This window comes from Myotis nattereri (genome assembly GCF_964212035.1).
Source record: "Myotis nattereri genome assembly, chromosome: 3".
Taxonomy (NCBI): domain Eukaryota; kingdom Metazoa; phylum Chordata; class Mammalia; order Chiroptera; family Vespertilionidae; genus Myotis; species Myotis nattereri.
In genome coordinates, this window is record NC_138077.1 from 70,424,438 (window position 1) to 70,444,769 (window position 20,332).

Consider the following 20,332-nt stretch of genomic DNA (forward strand, 5'->3'; position numbering starts at 1 on the left):
CACATCTAATCCACCAGTGAGCTCTAAAGAGGCTCAGCCTTCTATACCCAACCCAAATACATCCACTTCTCACTCCTTCCCTGACCACCTCTGAGACCTGGAACTCTGCAAACACCTCCTTCCTGGTCTCCTTGTTTACCTGTTTTCCCTCCAGTCTCTTTCCCACAACAGGGGCCTTAGTAAGCTTTACAAAACATACATCATCTTGTGTATTCTCCTCAACAAAACACTCCAGTAATTATCTGTCAAATTTACAGTGAAGTCCAAAGCCCTTGTATTGATTTAACAAGATTTAATGACCTGGCCCCAGTTGTATTTTTTTTTTTTACCTCTTTTCTAACTTTTCTTTCCCATATTCAGTTCACTCACTCTGGCCACAATCTTTGTAGCTTTCCTTCAACTCACCCACCATCTCCCTGCCTTAAGCTCTCTTTTAAAAATATAAAAATATATATTTTTATTGATTTCAGAGAGGAATTACTCAATGATGAAAGAAAATCATCACTCAGCTGCCTCCTGCACAGCCCCCACAGGGGATGAGCCCGCATCCTGGGCTTGTGCCTTGACCGAGAATCCAGCTGTGACCTCCTGGTTCATAGGTCGATGCTCAACCACTGAGCTATGCCCGCTGGGCATCCTGCCTTAAGCTCTTTAGTCCTGTTTGCCTCTTAGCCTGAAGCATTTGCCCCAGCTCTTCCTCTGTCTCACTTTCCAGGTCATTGCTCACAGGTTACCTTTCCTGAGATGTCGTTCCAGAGCACACTGCATTATGAGCACCAGTACAGAAGCACACTCAATTGTCTTGCCTGATTTCTTTTTCTTCAGAGAATGTGTAAATATATGACATATTATATATTCATCTCCCACATTACAATGTAGTCTCAAGAGCACAAGGACTTTGCCTGCTCAGGATCTCTACTGACAATGTGATGATACCTGCCACCTCGTGACCGTGATGAGACAAGACCAAAGAGGAAAAGCCAATAAACTGAGGCTGGTGGAGAAAAGGGAGAAAAGATCAGGTTGGTAATGACCCTGTTGAATCTCCAGAAGAGCCTTGGAATCATGCACCATTCTTCTGGTTAAGTAAACAGTATGCTTCCTTGTTTGTACGGGTCATCAGATTTTCCAACAGCTGGGATTAGCCAGGAACAATAAAATGATGTCTTAACAGGTGATGAGTAGAGCCCTCACTCAGCAGACCATAACATAAGCTTTTCCTGATTTAAAAAAAACAACAAACAAAACAAATGGCCTGTAATCCAGGGCAGTCAACAGAAATTCCATCTGCCAGGTTTATCAGATTGCCAAGAAGAAAAGAGGGAAGAACAGGAAAGCCAGATAATTCCCCTTGGCACTAGAGAAGCAGAACAAAGACAGCCAGTGTTTACCAAGGACAAACTAAAGATCATCACTGTTGTGTGCACTCCCCAATTGGCAGCGTCTCTGAAAATGTACTACAGAATGTGTTTGCATGTGTGTACATGCTTGTGTGTTAAGCGGTACCCAGGCTATAAAACATCCTTGCCTGAAGGATGTTTTGCAGACCTTTGCAGACCTTTTCTGAGCTTTTTGGTGAGTTAATCCTCTCTGCAGCCACCTTCCCTGCTCCTCCAAACTACTTAGAGAGATCCAAACTCCATCCGGACACTGCCATTTCTCCACGTTCTCTTCTCCCTTCCTTCCCAGCACACAGGCTCAGAGATCTCAGCATTTTTCCAATCTTTCCTCCCAGCTCCAGGATACTGCCTTTCCACAAAATGAAGCCTGCCCCTTGCAGCCTTCTCATGCCCATCCTCCTTCTCCTGCTGATGAGCGCAGGGAGGACTCAGCAGTCCTTAGACGCCATTGTGGATGAAAAGATAAAGGATGCTCTCCAAGGTTTGGGTAATTGACTAGAATTGGAGGAAGTGGGACAATAACCCCTGATCATGCCTCCTGCTCCTAAACCCTAGCTTCTCTGCTGTCCCATCCCTGAAACTCAATCTCTAATCACTCCACTCAAGCCCAAGATTCCTGCCCAGGGCTTTCCCACTCCCCCGTCTCCTTTTGGGCTCCTGGCTAAAAGTTCAGGTTGTCCTGATACAATGAGATTGATGGTGATGATGATGAGAGGGAGGAGGAGGAGGAGAGTAATAATTTATGAACACTCATTATGAATGAGGTATGATGAAAAGCTTTACACAGATTACTTCAGTTAATTTTCACTTTCTGAGGTAAGTACAACTATTACTTTCATTTGAAAAATTAGAAAACTAAACATTGAAACTAGTTAGTCGCCTATTCATGGACACAGGGACATATGTGAGGAAGGAGATTAAGGAGGGCATTATGGGAAACAGATCATGGGCAATACCCCTTCTTCTCTCCTACTCAGAGTGCAATCCACCTCCCCCAACAAGGATCTCATGTACCAGTGTCACCAACTCTGGCAAACTGTCCTCCTGCCCTTCAGGTGAGTAATTCCATAAGGAGGGATGGTGGGTAAGATGCCCTGTGCTCTCCCCTGCCCATCCACAGCTGAGTAATGACTCCTGGCTCCCAGAGATCGCTTACCCATTCTCATTTCCCTTAAGGACGCGACTGAAGAATCTTGGGTTTCCGCCTCTTCCCTCCCCACCTTTCTTTCATGACCTGGTATATGAGCCCTTCCTCTTAATTGTCCTGTTATAGTCCTATCACCTACCAATTATTTCCCTTTTTCAATCTATTGCCCTTTTTCAGTGGTTAGAGGCACCAGCACAGAGGTGAATTTATCATGAATGTGAGGGAACAGAAGTGCCTAGGCCCCTCACTTTCACAGATCTCCTCCATGGCCATATACCTAAATGTGTTATTTTATTAAAGAGGACTTTCACAATTGAATTAACTTTAGAACCCACAAAACCTAGATCTATTCCACCCACCCCCGCTTTCCCTCTGAAATTCGTCATATATATTTTTGATGTTACCACTCTGGCTTAGGACTCCTCTAGCCTCTCAAAATCTCAGGGCTCTGACCTCCATGTCTCATGTGCCCATGCAGGGACTTTTGTCACCGGCTGTGCTTGTGGTTATGGCTGTGGTTCCTGGGATATCCGAAGGGAAACCACCTGTCACTGCCAGTGCAGCGTGGTAGACTGGACCACTGCCCGCTGCTGCCAACTGGTCTGAGGAGGAGGATGAAAACCCCATTGTGTGACTGCAATGAAACCAGGACCCCACACAGGAAACATGACTCAAAGTGTCCCTTTCATTTGTTATAACCCTGCTTCTTAGGTAATAAAGGCAATTTTTGCATCTAACTGTGTATGCATATATATTTAAATTTATCTTTATTATTGAAAGTATTGCAGATGTTCCCTTTGTGTTTTTTTCCCCACTGACCCCCTCCACCCTGCACCACCCCTCCCAGGCCTTCAGCACATTATTGTCTGTGTCCATGAGCAATGCATATATGCATATAAATCCCCCAGTTAATCTCTCCCCACCCATCCTCGCCTTCCCTCTGAAATTCATCATATATATTTTGATGTTACCACTTCTGGCTTTGGACTCCTTTAGCCAGAAAATGTTTCTAGCATCCCAATTACTCCATCTTAGCAAGAATTAGGAAAAATATGAGGAAAACGGGGAAAGCTGAGATGGATACTCCAGTTCTTTTATTATTTAACAAAAGGATAATGACTTTGTGCCAGGCATTTGGCTTGGTAGTAGAGGTAAAAAGAAAGAAAGTAATACATGTTCCCTTGTGGCCCTCACCAGCTAACATGGTGGGCTCCAAACTAGGTGCTGGCTGACTTTCCAAGTTGAAGGCTGATAAAGGCAGTTTTACAATAATCAATTTCTACATTTTTTATTTGTATATGTACTGTTTCCTAAATTTTGTGCCAAGATCTCCTTTAATCAAGGTGATAATTTGCCATTGTGTTTCTCCCCCATAACAAAATGAAAACAAGCCCTTACCTGTCACCAAACCTTCCATGATTCATTGCCTTGCGTTATAAAAATCTGTTGAATGTCAAAAAATGATTCAAAATATGGTGCCAATGTTGAGTGATTCAGTGACTGGATGACAAGTCTTTTACAAGTTAGGAAGCTTCCAGGTTTTTACTCAATACTGGAGGAGGACACGATCCAGTTATCAGTGGATAGGCCACCAAAAAATAACTTTTAATAGTAAGTTGCTGTGAGATTTTAAACTAATAATTCAAAAGGAAGTCAAACAAATTGAACAACAATACTATAATAAAATTTCTTCTTCCTACATACTTAATTATGAAGTAGTCTCAAAGCTTATAATTATGAGGGAAGAAAATAAGAATACAAACTTTATTTCTCTCTAGGATTATTTATTCATGGGTATGTAAAATACTTGGGGAAAAGTAGCCTCATCTCTCTCATTTAAGAAATACATTTGCAAAATATGCCATTTATGTTTATCAATTACTTCTCAAATTTTCTTATGTTTTGTTCAACTGTATATTATTAGTCATTGCAATAATTAAAATGTACTCCTATTTATGGCAGCTAGAGTGAGTTTTAATAAATATAAACCAAATTATGTAACTTTCATGTCCAAAGTACACTTCTAATGACTTCTCATTACACAAAGAATAAAATCCCAAGTATTTATCATGACCAAGAAAACCCTACATCTAGCCACTGGTTTTATCTCTGACCTCATTTCTGATCTTTGCTCACTTTGTCCTGTCCACACCTGTGTTCTTTGTGTTTCTGTAAGTTATAACCACCCTCCTACCTCAGGGCCTTTCCACTCTGTGTTCCCCACATAGTTACATGGTTCTCCACATACAAGGTCAAGCCTCAGTATTTTTCAGAGAAACCTTCCCATCATGCTTTATCTCTTGCCCTCCCACCTTTTTAAAATGCTTCTCAGTCCTGATATCATAATATGTATGTACCTGTCAATTCCTCCTTGGGACATGTGATCCATGAAAGATGAGACCTTATTTAATTTGCTTGTCATTGAATATTAAAATAGTGCCTGGCATATGGAGGGGCTGTAATGAATGATGAATGAGTCTACTACTAAGTTCAACTTCAAGTCTGAGTCCACTTTCTCTCTTGCTTCCTATTCTTTTTCCTTTACCTCAACCCTGGTCACTGAAGGACAGACATTGTTTTAACTGGTCCTTAGGCTCCATTCTCGAGGTGCTTATAGGAGAAATAGCTGTACATGAGAGGGCACCTCTTTGAAAGAAATCCAAAGAGAGATGATGGAGCCTAGAGAGGTTGGCAACTGTAGATGCAAAAGTCAGATTTTGTTGCTCTGGCTGAAATAGATCATTGTCCAATCAGTGGCCAATTTTTCCTTTGTCTGTGTTAACAATACCTGATATTAGATTAGGGTGGTCATGTGCCCAGTCCTGAATGCTAAATTACTGTTTAAGCCAATAATCAAGCTCTTGCTCCTCTTGGCCATATATTCTCTGTCCTAGCCACCTTTGTATGGGGTGGAGTTGTGGCATGGGACCAAAATCAGGCCAAGAAGACAGAAAAAACTCTGGACCTCCTGAGAGAGTTTGTTTCTGAATAAAAACCAGAGTTTCAAAGTTATCCATAACCCCTGTTGCTTTGAATGTTGGTTTGAGGATGTGAGTCTGGAGTTGTCACAATGGAGTTAGTTAATCATTTTGTGGCTTTTGAGGAAAAATTATAAAGATTGTGAAGTAGAAAAAGGGGGGAAAGTCTGAAGCTATAATAACATTACTCAGCCACTGAACAAAGTCTGGAGTCATTGAACCTCATTTCTTCAAAAGCCACTAATAAATATTTGTACTCATTCATTTTACAAATATTTATTGAGTTCTGCTGGGTGACAGGCTTTGGGATATAGTAGAAGCTAAAATGTACAAGGATTAGTACATTTAGAAGCCTTTATTGAGCTTCTATTCTAATTTTAATCCTTTAGCAATAGGGATTTTTGTTACTTTCCCTTGGGCAGAATTAGTCAAGGGCAATGTAGTGGTATCTGAGCAGATGACAGCTAGGGCTCTTAGACCACACCTTTTCTACCTCTTCCTGCTGAAGGCATGAACAAAGGGTCTATAATGGGAGATGTGGTGACATCTTGGCAATTCCTGGCAGGGTGGCTGCCAGCTTGTGGGGCTGCCAAGAGAGAGGAGAGGGGAAATGGAGAAAGGTGGAAAGACTTCCCTAAGGCAGAGAACCAGAGCAAAGGGAGCTGGTATCTCTCCAGACACACAACAGAGATTGTTTTAGGCTCTTTCTGAAGGTTTTACCCTCCCCAGATACCTTAGACCTCAAGCACTGCCAGTGTTTGTTGGTGAAGATAAGGGAATGCCCTCGATAGGACACCGGAGCGTAAAACATCCCTGCCCTCCCAATCTCAGAAGCCCTTTCCCAACCCTGGCTGGGTGAGTGTGGTGCATAGCTCTCTTCCCTGGCACCCTGCTTCTTGAGAGTGCTGCAGAGACCCAAGCCGCCTTGGCCCTGCTGCTTCCCTTCCCCTGCTCCCAAGAGCACTTATTTCTACTCCCCCCTTCCCCTCCTCTCCCCTATGGACCAAGGAGTTGTTTTTCATCTTCTGTCCATATTTTCTTTTATCACAGGTTGCTATCTCTCTACAGGATGAAGTCTTCTCATCTTCTCATTGCCCTTCTCAAACTAATGATCTCAGGGGATGCTCAATGCTCCTTAAATTTTGCTATGAATGAAAGCATAAGAACATCTCTCAGTGAACTGGGTGGCTGTATGGGGGGAGGTAGTAGGAAGGGGGGGAAGTGATGCTCAATTCTGCTACTAGACTCCAGTCCATTTGCCACTTCATCTCCAGATGGCAATCTCCAACTGAAAGAGTCATCTCAAAGCCCCTGCCCTCTCCATCCTTCCTGGCGCTTAGAGCTGCTGGTGATGCAGAGGTGAAGACCACATCTAACATTCTTGATCACGTGCTGTATGCTAGGCACTGTTAGGTGTTCTCTTATTATTTTCTTACCTCCTCAGCACAACACTATGAGGTAAGCACTGCTCTTTCCATTTTACAAAAGGGGAAACTGAGGCTTAGGAAAGTTACGTAATTTTGCCAACAGCACATGCTATTAAGTGACTTGATCCTGGACACAGTGACTCCTTCGTATGAGCATAAAAGTGATATGGGATTTGTGAAAAGGGTCTGGACAGTTTAGCCCTCTTTTAGCTTTTTGTCTTGCCCACAGAATGTAAGCCCTCAGGCTCTACAGAACAGCCCTCCTGTATCAGCATCACTAATGAAGTTAATTGGTCATCCTGCCCCTCAGATTAAGTAGTTATATGAGGATAAAGGTGGTTACTCACCCACATCCATTCTCATGCTCCTCGGCTCAAGGTACCATCAGGTTGTCCCCACCTTCAGGACTCTAATGTCATTGGGTTGAGTCACAAATCCAATATCAATAATTTTATTTCCATCCTTTCCTCACAAGTTGCTGCTTAAGAATCTGAGGTTTGTTTCTACTCCCTCCCCACTTCCTAATCTCACCCACCCACCCTTTTCTTTCCTCCAGTTCCTTGCCATGTTATCTACCTCCTACTCCATGTCCTCTGTCTCCCTCTCCCAATCTAATCCCACACTGTTTCTGCCCCATCAGGAGGGAGGAGACAACGGGTAATTAACAGAAGACCTCTCTCAACATATAAGGGCTGTGGTTTTCTGTCCCTACCCCATGTCATGCTGGGATGTTCAGGTGGCTACGCCTTGGCTCCTGGGATGTACAGGCGGAAACCACATGCCATTGCAGTACAGTCGTATAGGATGGACCACTGCCCACTCCTGCCACTGCATTTAAGTAAAGGAGGCCAAGATCTCAGACTGGGGACTCTGGAGGCAATAACACCAGAAAACCTCTACCCGTTCTCATTCAAATCATGACTTCTCAATTCAAGTTCCCTCTGCCTGTGACACCCCTGCTTCCCACATAATAAAGATAATCTTTGCTTATGGCTTTGGTGTTTCTAGCCCCTGGCCCAGGCCTTTTCTCTCTATAGGGTATCTCCCTGCCCCAAGTTCTCCAGTGTGTGCTGAAATGGGGGAGCTATGGAGAGGATCAGAAGAACTGAAATCAACATCCCAGCTCCACCACCCTCATCTCATTCTTCAACAAACATTGAGTCACACTGTTCTAGGCTCTATTCTTGGCATTAGAGATCAAGAAGACATGACCATTGGTTTGACTGGGGAGCTGGACCCAGGCAACTGGAGGCTCCTCACTCCCTCCCCTGTGTTTGGAATATGTTCTGCTAGCCTTTCCTGTGCTGGAAGCTGTTCAAGGATACAACCTTGAGACAGTAATGGGTGATGAAACTAGATACATGACTGAACCCTGTTAGGCTTCCTGTGTACATGACTGTCCCCAGTTAAATCATATATATAAACTTTGAAAATTTGGCATGTGGACACGGAACTCTACTAGTCTTGCAGTCACCTAAGGTAAACCTCATAAGTAAGTTTCCTTGTTTAGTGGCCTGTCAATCTGGAGTGGTCTGCTTTTCTTGGTTTCTCCCTGTCCTCTGAGTTAGGGGGGCTGGGTTCACATTACACCCAGGAAGCTTCTGAGAAGGTTGAAACCCAACCCAACACACACACACACACACACACACACACACACACACACACGGGTGCTCACCATGTAGAAATTTCCTTAGGTATCAATCTCTCTGCTCAGGAGCAACTTTGGTGGTCTAGTGATCACCTTCCTGATTACTACACACTGTTTTAAAATATAGGTTTTATTATTTAGGTAAAGCCAGCAGATCAGGAGATGGCTGCCATTGAAAAGATAGTTTGTTATACTTAGAGATCCAGGAAAAAGGGACATGCCACACTATGGGGTGGGATCGTGGCACACAGGGGAGCCAAGAGGCAGAGTGAGGGGGGGGCAGGCAAGAGTCCCCCTCTATATGGTTTCCATGAGAAGGAATGGGTAAGGCAGGGTAAGAAGGTTTAGGATCAGCTAATTTACACAATTTCAGCAAGCTCTGGGGCATAGGGGCTGTCCTCCTTGTCTGGTATCTGGCCTTGTGGTGATGAGGGCAAGTGGATAGTGGCCCAGAGTGTGAGACCCCAACAAAGGAGGTGAGTAAGGTTATGGGCTCTGGACTAGTTGCTTTGCATCATCACAGTCTAGTTGTTGGATATCCCTAGAAATTAGCTATCCTGGGGAAGGGCAGGCCCTCCGGGGTCAGCAGAGCCCCAAAATGTCAAAGCATCAGAAAGTAAAAGGCATGTTGAATACACTCACTTTTTACAAGTGGTCGGTTGTTGACCCTCCTTCCAGGAAAGGAGCCTGGAACATAATTCCTCATTAGACAACTATGAGGCTCCAGGCTGAGAATTCAGATCCTCAGATCCTTCTAAGTATGCTAGAATCTCTCTGTCACAAGCTCCACAGATCCTGTGAGCAGAACTCAATGCTTAAGTCTGGTTCATTGTCAAGGTTAGACTGTGCTCACTTCACGGTGCAGTTCTCCTTTCATGGTATTCGAGCAATTTGTTCAAGAGTTAGTTACAGACCTGGAACTGGATTCTATGCTGATACCAAAAGATAACCTCTGAGTTGTATTATCTTGTGGTAAAAAACAGAAAAGCCTTTTGTCTTTGGAGAAGCCAAGTCAAAGAGAAAGTAGGAGGTGCCAAAGGCAGGTGGTAATTCTTCCTGTAGCTTTCTGGTGTCTCCAGAGCCAGTCCCTGAGTGCAGGCCCTCTCTCCAGAATTAGAATACAGGAGTCAGACATCAACTGACAATGTTCACAGCTTCCCCAAACCATAGGAAGAAATCTTCATTCTACTGTCTCTGGGATCCAGCACAAACGAACCTGCTTCTGACTCTAACATGAATGACCATTCAGCCCCTACACCTGGATATCTGCAATCATTTGTCCCAGGCTGACCAGTTCCCAATGTCTCCAGTAAGGAAAATAAATCATGTACTGTTATGAAACCATATAGCCTTAGCACCCAGGATTTTTAGACAGTGCTCTTCAATTTTACATCAAGCACTTAATACTAAAGTAAAATACTCTTAGTTTCTGAATATATGAATAAAAAGAAAAAGATAAAAAGTAACCAATGTTCCCATTCTCTTCCTGTGGATCCAATATGGAATACTCTCACAATTCTTAGTATGCTTTCCCTCCAAAGGGGAATGGCTTTCATCATTTACTGTGTAATGTTTCAGATTTTGGTTCCACTGACCAGGCCACCATCTTTTCTGTGCTTTGAAGAACCAAATAAGTATGATTGGTGTTCAGATACTCATTCTAATGGGTGGGTGTTAACACCAATGGAGCCATCTAGTATGGGATCAGGGGTTGGATGTTTATAGTGCTGATCCTTCCTCTGCTCCTTACTTCTACACCCCCTATAACCAGTGCAGCCAAGCTCTTGGTCCTCACAACTTTTTTTTCTCTAAAGTTAGTGTGCCACTCCTTTAGACAAGAGTCAACTTATTCATGCCAAAAACTCCATTAAAAATATACCTTTAATGACAAATATCTGAAATGTTTTAACTACTGGCTTTATCATATAGTTCAACAGAAAACTCTCTTTATTCATGTTTAAGCCAAAACATACATCTTCTTTTCTGAACTTTTGCCTTTGGGAGAGGAAAAAAATGGTAGCAATATTCCACAGAAAAAATTCCCCCAAAGTGGCTGACCACTGCTTTTTTACTACTCAAATTCCTAAGCTACCATGATCACAGAGAGAACAAAACATTTTTCAGAAACTTCTACAATATTCTGTGACCTTTGATAATTTATTATTCATAAAATGAGATTGGGGAGGTGGAACATTCAAGATAGGAAACAGACAAAAGATAATTAGTCAAAACTATGTGATCATGTGTGTATGTACATAGTTCTCCACAATTTTTATTCAAATGCTGACTACCCCCCCACAAAAGCTTCACATGTTGCCCTTTGGATCCAAAGACTAGAATAGCTCATATTCTTTTCATTTAATCAATAAACTCTATTTCTTTATAGAAATTTTGTGTTCATAGCAAAATTAAGCAGAAATTACTGAGCTCTCATATGCCCTTAGTCCCCACATACCCACAGTCCCCATTTACCCTTCTATCAACATCCCTGCATCACAGTTATACATTTGTTATAATCAATTAACCCACACTGACACATTAATATCACTAAAAGTTAATAGTTTACATTAGGGTTCACTCTTGATATTGCACATTCTAAGTTGAAAATGTATAATCAAATGTATTCAGCATTGTAGTATACAGAATAGTTTCATGCTCTAAAAAAAATCTCTGTGCTCTGCCTATTCATTCTTCCTCCACTGATTCTTGGCAACCATTGATCTTTTTACTATTTCCACAGTTTTTCTTTTTCCAGAATATTATATAGTTGGAGTTACACGATATGTAGATTTTTCAGATTGGCTTCTTTCTCTTAGTAATATGTATTTAAGGTTCCTCCATATCTTTTAATGGCTTCATAGCTCATTTATTTTTAGTATTGATTAATATTCCATTGTCTGGATGTACCAGTTTATTTATCCATTTACCTATTGAAGAACATCTTGGTTGCTTCTAAGTTTTGGCAATTTTGAATAAAGTTGCTATAAACATCTGTGAAGCATAATAATCTCTATTTTGTAAAAGTGCTGTTTGAAATTCTTTGCTATTTTTAGATAGCCCCTTATTCTGTGAGTCAACTCTTTTTTTGAGATGGTCCCTTATTCTATAAATTAACTTTGCTTTTTAGCTTGCTTGAATAATGGGGAAGATAAACTTAGCTGTCTGACCTTGTAAGCTAGGGACTGATACTCCCATACTCTCATGCCAAGTGTTTTAGTTATCTGAATAGAACTGTGTCATACTCAAGGTAATAGGCTTCCTGCAAGATATCTACTAAGCATATATAGGGCTCTTTGAAAACTTGCAAAAGGGACCGGAACCCCCATATTTGGCAGACATAAGGCTAGAAAGATATAAAAGGGGGAAAAAAAGCTTCCTCCATGTTTTTGCTCAGAATTTGAGAGACATATTCCTCTGAGCCCCCCAGTGTAATAAAGACTCCTAATTTAAATGGCTCACAAAGGCATCTTCTGTTAAGCTCGCTGATTTACAATATAACATCTGTATGCAGATTTTTGTGTGGATATATGTTTTTCAACTCCTCTAGATAAGTACCAAGGAACACGATTGCTGGATCATATGGTAAAATATATTTAGTTTTATAAGAAACTGCTAAATTGCCTTCCAAAGCAGCTATATCATTTTGCTCCAACAGCAATGAATGGAAGGAAGTTCCTGTTGCTCCACCACCTTGTCAGCATTTGTTACCATGTCTGTTCATGTCTTAGGCTCATTTTTCAATCAGGTTGTTCATCTTCTTATTGTTGAGTTTTAAAAGTTCTTTGTATACTTTGGATAACAGTCCTTTATCAAGGATATCTTTTGTAAATATTTTCTCTCAATCTGTGGCTTGTCTTCTCATTCTCTTGACATTGTCTTGGCAGAGCTGACATTTTTTCCTTAAATGAAAGTTGCTTAACAATTATTTCTTTCATGGATTGTATCTTTGGTGTTGTATCTAAAAAGCCATCATCATATCCAAAATCAACTAATTTTTCTCCTACGTTATCTACTAGAAGTTTATGTCTGTAACCCATTTTGAGTTAATTTTGACAAAGACCATAAGGACTGTATCTAGATTTATTATTTTGCATATAGATGTCCAGTGGTTCCAGCACCATTTATTTGAAAAGTGATTTTTTTCTCCACTTTTTTGCCTTTGTTTCTCTGTCAAAGTTCATTTGACTAAATTTATGTGAGTTTGGGCTCTATATCCTGCTCTATTGTTCTTTTAAAAAATATTTTGTGAAAATAACACTGCCTTGTACTTGTTTACTATAGCTTTAGAGTAAGTCTTGAAGTTGAATAATGGCCATCCTCTGGCTTTGTCTTAACAATTCTGGGTCTTTGGCCTCTCCATAGAAACTTTAGAATTAATGTGATAACATCCACAAAGTAACTTGTTGAAATTTTGATTGTATTGAATCCATAGATCAAGTTAGGACAAACTCTCATCTTGACACTATTGAATCTTCCTATTAGTGAACATGAAATGTCTCTTCATTTATTCAGTTCTACATTGATCTCTTTCATCAGAGTTCTGTAGTTTTCCTGTTATAGATCTTTGTTATAGACTGAATGTGTGTGACCCACCAAAATTCATGTTGAACTCCTACCTCCCAATGTAATGGTATTAGGAAATGAGGCTTTTGAGAAGTAATTAAGATTAGATAAGGTCATGAATGGAATTAGTACTCTTTTAAGAGTCACAGGAAAAGTTGTGTTCTGTCTCTGCTTTTTGTCATGTGAAAATACAAGGAGAATTTGGCAGTCTGCAACCTAAGAGACTGTCCTCACCAGAACCCAATCATGGTGGCGCCCTACCTCAGATTTTCAGCTTAGAGAACTGTGAATACTAAATATCTCTTTTTTGATAAACTGCTTAATCTATGGTAGTTTGTTATAGTAGCCTAAACAGACTGTGAATACCTTATAAATATTTTGTAAGATTTTTACCTAAGTATTTAATTTTTTAGAAGCTAATGTAAATAGTACTGTCTTTTTAAATTTTATTGCTGGTATATGGGAAAGTGATTGACTCTTGTATATTAACCTTGAATTCTGAAACCTTGCTAAAATTACTTTTAAGTTCTAGGAGTATTTTCATCAATTCTGTCAGATTTTCTACATAGAGGATCATGTCTTCTGCAAACAAAAAATCTTGTATTTCTTTTTTCTTAGTCTATATATATATTTCATTTTATTTTATTTTATTTCCCTCTCATTGCATTACCTAGGACTTCCAGTATGATGTTGAAAAGCAGAGGTCATCCAGGTCTTGGTCCTAATCTTTGAAGGAAAGCTTTGAGTTTTTCACCATTAATTGTGATGCTATCTATACATTTTTGGTAGATGCTCCTTATGAAGTCAAAGAAGTTTCCTTCTACTTCTAGTTTTCTAAGAGCTTTTATCATGAAAGGGTGTTGAATTATTTCAAATGCTTTTTTCTGTATCTATTGAGATCATCATGTAATTTTTCTTCTTTAACCTGTTGATATGATAGACTACCTTAGTGAATTTTTTACTGTTAAACCATCTTACCTACCTGAGATAAATGCCAGTTGGTCACAGTATGTAATTTTTTTAATACATTGTTGGATTCAACTTGCTAATATTTTGTTTAATATTTTATTAGTATAATATAATATACTAGAATAGTAGTTCTCAACTAGAGACATTGAAAATGCCTGGAAACCTTTTTGGTTGTTACAGTTGTGGGGATATGATGATAATGGCGTCCAGTGGGTGAGGTCACAGATGCTGGGAAACCTGCTGCAATGCACAGGAGAGACTCCCACAACAGTTATTCTACACAAAATGTCAAGCGCCAAGAGTAAGAAACTATGTGCTAAAATCTGTGCTTCTATTGTCAGTGTATGGCTTTATTTCTCACTCAAAGGGAATGCTGGAGATGGGTCTTAGCAATAGTAAAAATAGTATCCTTCTAGATATCACTATTTTTAAGCTAAAATATATATCTCCATTCCATCATTCCCAAGAGAGCTGCTTGTCACCTAAATCAAGGCATGATAGTAATAGAGAACCCCAGCTTTCCCATTAACTGATGTTAAGAATTCTTCCTCACATACCAGCAATAAGAAGCACATTTCTTACAGGTGTTCAAACTGACCAGGGAATCAGTACCTGGGTGATATTTTGAATGACAGATTTCTAGTCTACAGAAACCATAAAACTAACCTTAAGAGAGGAAGACATTGAAGCTACCAGTGTATCATGTATTATAAATCTATATGCCGGTTACTTTTATTTATGTGTGTGCCTTCTGAATTTCAGAAAACAAAACTTTTTCACATTTGTGCAGCAGAAACATAATGTAGACCATTTGGGAAGACATTGGTTATCTAGTAAGCCATATTTATCTAGCTAAATAAATATTTTCTTACTTAAGTTAGAGGAATTGTTATTTTCCTTTTTGGCAGGTACCATATAGAAGACATGTTACCACATTATCTACAAGGGAAAGAATATGTTAGTGCTCAGACTTGGATCTAAGCCTTTAGTAATGGAATAAAGATAGAAGAGAAGGGCCCTGATTATGAGTAGAAACTCTATTCAGGCCCTACATAGATGAAAAAAACAACAAGATAACAAGTCTATGACTCTACAGTGACAGTGCTTGTCTGAGCAATGAATGACTTATGATATAATGTGAGAGATTCTAAGAAAGCTTCCTTGAAATGTTCTTGTTCTTCCTGCCTCGAATACCATCACCAGATTAATTTGGAGAGTGAAGGTTACCAGAAATCTCTGAGCCTTCTAATTTACACACACACACACACACACACACACACACACACACACACACAAGAGTGGTTCCATTTTGCTTCCCATTATACAATACAGTGTTGTTTGTATAATGGGAAGCAAAATGTAATCTAAGATGGAAAACTAACTAAGCCAAGGTTTGCACTATTTACTCTAAAGTCAGTCATGAAACTCAACCTTGGAGGGGGGAAATAGAAGGAAGAAGAAAAAGAGTTTGTTCTACTAGAAAGATCTACCTGGGAGAGGGCACCATAGCTGGGGAGTAAATGGTAGAAATAGTAGGATATGAGGATATATTTGTGTAGGTGTCAGGAGAGAAAGGCTTAAAAGAAAGGGATGAGAGGTTGATGACTGCCTGAGATGGAAGTGCTTAGATAACAAAGGTTGGTTTCCTCCCACCATAGGCTGAGAGTTGGTTTTCAAGAAAAATTATTGAGTGGGGCTTAGGGGTTTCACTAATTATGTAAAATCTTGAGAGAAGAGATTTATGTAGCCCTAATTGGCATATGGTTGGCAGGATTAGGACAGACAAGCAGCAGAATTCACAAGTGAGAGACACAATGTACCACTTAATAATATGCTTGTCTTCTGTAAGCAACTAGTACCAGAGGTTTATTATAACTAGGATAAGTACAGTTTGTGTAAATCAATCGCCACATCTAGTGGTGAGTAACTCATTAACTGTTATTGCTTGGGTAAAATTTCAGACTTCCAGAGAAAACACATATTAGTAAACAGCCTTGGGTGTGGTTTCCTCTAAATAGACTTATTACCTTTAAGAGTAAGTTCAAGCCCAATAGCTGTTTTAATTATATAAAAAAAAACACACATATAATTTATGAAGACACTTTAAAAATTTACTGATGTAACAGATTTCCTGAGTTATTAAAACTATTTTGCTCTCAGTAATAGCTAGTTCCTAGTTTTCCCATGGTTTCCCCACCCATTGAATAAATGAAGTTGTTTCTTAGATTTGAGTCTGAAAACTGACTTATTTGAATCCTTGGGGAGAACATAAAGTTTAAAATTAAACTTTTGTGAAAGCAAATTTAAACTAAATTCAAAAAATATTTTTTATATAGAAATCCAAAGTTTGGTCCTAGAACTTTACCAAAAGTTGATGTGCCATGTCTCTATTCTGTCACAGAAAAATACACACAGAGATATTATTCTTATAGCGTAGAACATTGTTCTTTAAATGATGTGATTGAGGCATGTGTTGTCTCCTCCTAAACACAGTTTTTATTGCTTAAGTACCTGTCTTTCTTATACTGGGAAGAACTGGAAAGTAGGTTTGGGTCTGAGGGCATCATCCCTGAGGGTTGTCACTGGGGGAAGAGAGTTGTGCGTCATTTCTGGTCTTAGATCTCCCATAGACGTTGTCCCTTCTCCTCTATCTCATCATGTGCCTTCCTGGACATCAGGCCAGTGCCATCTGCCCATAGATCCCTCTCTTCTAGGCTGTTATGTTAGAAGTAAACTTTAACCATCATTGGCTCATTTCCTCCAAAGACTCAAAAGTTTAGGGATATCATTGTTTAAATATTTCATGTCACCCAATAAATCAAAACATTTTTCTGGCTGGGACACAATGACAATACAAAGTCACTTAGAATTCATGATACATGTTTTAGGAGAAACATAATCATGTTTGGAAATTTTAACATTTGCTTCCTTTTTTATGGGGAAAAATTATTAGAACTTTCATCAGAAAGAATTCTCATCAATTATGTGACATCTGACTTACTTTTTCTTCATATTTTGTGTATACATATTAATAATTATAACTGTAAGTTAAAGATGTACGGAGGATTTGAGAAGGCCCCGATAATCTACCAGCCATTGCTGGGTCCTGTCTTCAGTTAACACACATTATTTCTGTTGTAATAAATGTCTTTTGTTATTAAATAATTCTCTTTTATTGAAATGACAGGTAGTTGGAGTTGTTATTTTACCTTTTTCCAAACCCTTAAGAAAAAAATCAAGCCACATGGTCTGTGGGGACAGGATATATATAAATCACTAAAATCAGAACACAATCCCTTAGGATGTAGAGAGGAATTAGAAGTGGGAATTACTGTTTATGATTAGGCTTTTCTCTACTGAGGAAAGACTTCGACAGACACTCCACTTCTCTGAACAAAGATTAGTTCATGACTAGGGGTATAATTTGAGGGATTACGAGAAAATCCTTTCTTTCAATGTTCTTAAGTTTCCTGGCTCAAATTCTTCCACTAGTTTAATTTGGATGGGTCTAGAAATCTCTGAGCTCTCTAATTAAAGGCACACATATACTTCGAGCCTTATCAAGCAGTGTTATATTTATAATGGGAAAGGTAATGGAACTTAAGGTGAAAAAAACATCACAAAGGTAACTTTTATTTGTGTCACTATTTATTCTGTCAACCATGGAGTCAAGCCCTGGAGGGGATATGGGAAAGGAAAGATGTGTACAAGCATGAACTTCCTGAGAGAAGGTACTCCAAGGAGTAGACAATGAAAAATATGAGACAGAAAGGATGTGTTTGGGAGAAAAGGACTGGGTTAGTCAAGGTACAGTTAGTGCTGTGAGATCTGTTTGAGACTGGATGTGCATAATGAAAGTACCTTAGATGAAAAGGGTGGGTTTCCTCAATATACAAGCTGAAGGAAATTATCTGTGGGCAATGCTCTGATGAGTGAGGCTCACATGAGGATATACGAAGAAAAGAAAGTGATCAAAGAAGTCTGTGAAGTCCGTAAGTAGCATTTGGACAGGCGAGAAGTGGCATTCACAGTGAGGAGAGAGACTGATGGAAGCTTAGTCTATGCTCACCTCAAGTAGACATCTACTGACAAAGGTTTAAAGCGATACAAACTGGAAGGTGTGAGAAAATTCAACACTGCAGTAGTCAATATATTACTTAACTAATCATCCAAACAACATTTATGCCTGATAAACTCCCAGTGCAGGTGTAGTGACAATACAGCCTTAGAGCAAAGTGATCATCTCTCAGCTTTGAGTTTCAAAACTGGCCTCTTTGAGTCTGACTGGTTGTACAAAACACTTAGTCACAAAAACCCCCAGGATGGAGGAAGAAATAAACTGCTCTTTAAAATATGAAGTACTTGCCCTAACCGGTTTGACTCAGTAGATAGAGCATCGGCCTGCAGACTAAAGGGTCCCAGGTCGATTCTGGTCAAGGGCATGTATCTTGGTTGCGGGCACATCCCCAGTAGTTGTGCAGGGGGCAGCTGATCAATATTTCTCTCTCATTGATGTTTCTAACTCTCTATCTCTCCCTTCATCTCTGTAAAAAATTAATAAAATATATTTTAAAAAATATAGATAAAAGATGAAGTACTTAACAGGGAAATCATGGGATCCAGCTATAGAATAGCACAATTTTTCACCTATGATGTAGATAATATGAGGGGCATGAAAGTCTGGCCAAAACACCAAGGACATTAGAATCCTCCGAAGGTGAGATGGGATCTTTTTGAAAGAATCTTGCTCTTAACTGCATGGGCACTTTGAGGTGCCTCTTGAACCCTGGACTCAAAGAGGGCTGGTTATTTGGTAGGGTAGATCTTTGAGATCATTTATATTTGGAGGGTACAATTTGAAGATGACTGTGTGATAAGACAGCAGTCTGCTTTAACTTAGTGGATAGAGCATTGGCCTGTGGACTGAAGGGTCACTATTCCATCTTTTTGTATGGCTGAGTAGTATTCCATTGTGTATATATGTACCACATCTCCTTTATGCAGTCCTCTATTGCAGGGCACTTTGGCTGTTTCCATGTCTTGGCCACTGTGAATAATGCTGCAATGAACATAGGGGGCATATATCTTTGTGTATAAATGACTTCGAGTTTTTCGAGCATATACCTAGGAGTGGGGTTGTTGGGTCGTATGGTAGCTCTATTCTTAATTTTTTTGAGGAATCGCCAGACTGCTTTCCATAGTGGTTGTACCAGTCTACAGTCCCACCAGCAGTGAATGAGTGTTCCCTTTTCCCCACGACCTCTCCAACACTTGTTATTATCTGACTTGAGAGCCCAGAATTAACACTGATCATCCACACTGCTGAAGAAGCACCGGCCATTCTCACACAGTCCCAGGTATTTTATCTGGCGACAATCTCTGTGGTGTGATTCAGACAGGAAATTAGAGTGCTACCCACAGGAAATTCTCTGGTCATAGTTTATTATGTTTGCTTTGGGTAGTTTTCAGGGGTGGTATTTTTTCCCCACAGGAAAAGCAATTGTGATTAGCAGGATTGTTTTTAACACCTCATTGGTGGTTTTAGTTTTCTCTTTCCTCCTTCTTAGGGAATGTAACATCCTTTGGAGGTTTAAATGTAGGTCTACAGTGTTAGAAGAAAATTGGATTTGCTTTTTAGTGTTGGTTACAGTAGAAAAAAAATGTTATTTTCCTTTAGATTAAGCTGTCTTGTTAGTGACTAAAAAGGGACAGGGGATTTTAAAAGATCAATTGCCCTCCAAGGAGAAATCTACAGATTTTAAAAAATATATATTTTATTGATTTTCTACAGAGAGGAAGGGAGAGTGATAGAGAGTTAGAAACATCGATGAGCGAGAAACATCGATCAGCTGCCTCCTGCACGCCCCCCACTGGGGATGTGCCTGCAGCCAAGGTGCATGCCCTTGATCACAATCGAACCTGGGACCCTTGAGTCCACAGGCCTACACTCTATCCACTGAGCCAAACAGGTTAGGGCAGAAATCTATAGATTTTAATGTTGAATTTTTTAAATCACCAAATGAAGCTCAGACCAAGTTGAGCACACTCTACATCACCAGTGGCTGTTAAAGAAATGCCTCAGCAGAAGGAAGAAAGCCCATTTCCCTTAAAATTCAAGCTAAACTAATGGCACAAAACAACTTCCTATTGTTCTGATTAAAACAAACGCATAAAAATTCTGAAATACGATAACTGGAAAT

General features: G+C 39.9%; 1 protein-coding gene across 1 annotated transcript; it reads left to right on the plus strand.

Moving 5' to 3' along the window:
- Nucleotides 1–1,760: 1,760 nt before the first annotated feature.
- RETNLB (resistin like beta) lies at nucleotides 1,761–3,153 on the plus strand (the record flags this gene model as incomplete). The annotated part of the gene is made up of 3 exons (XM_081087596.1): nucleotides 1,761–1,887; nucleotides 2,378–2,455; nucleotides 3,026–3,153. The coding sequence occupies 3 exons, from the start codon at nucleotides 1,761–1,763 to the stop codon at nucleotides 3,151–3,153; spliced, it is 333 nt and encodes a 110-aa protein (XP_080943722.1).
- Between the last annotated feature and the right edge of the window lie 17,179 nt (nucleotides 3,154–20,332).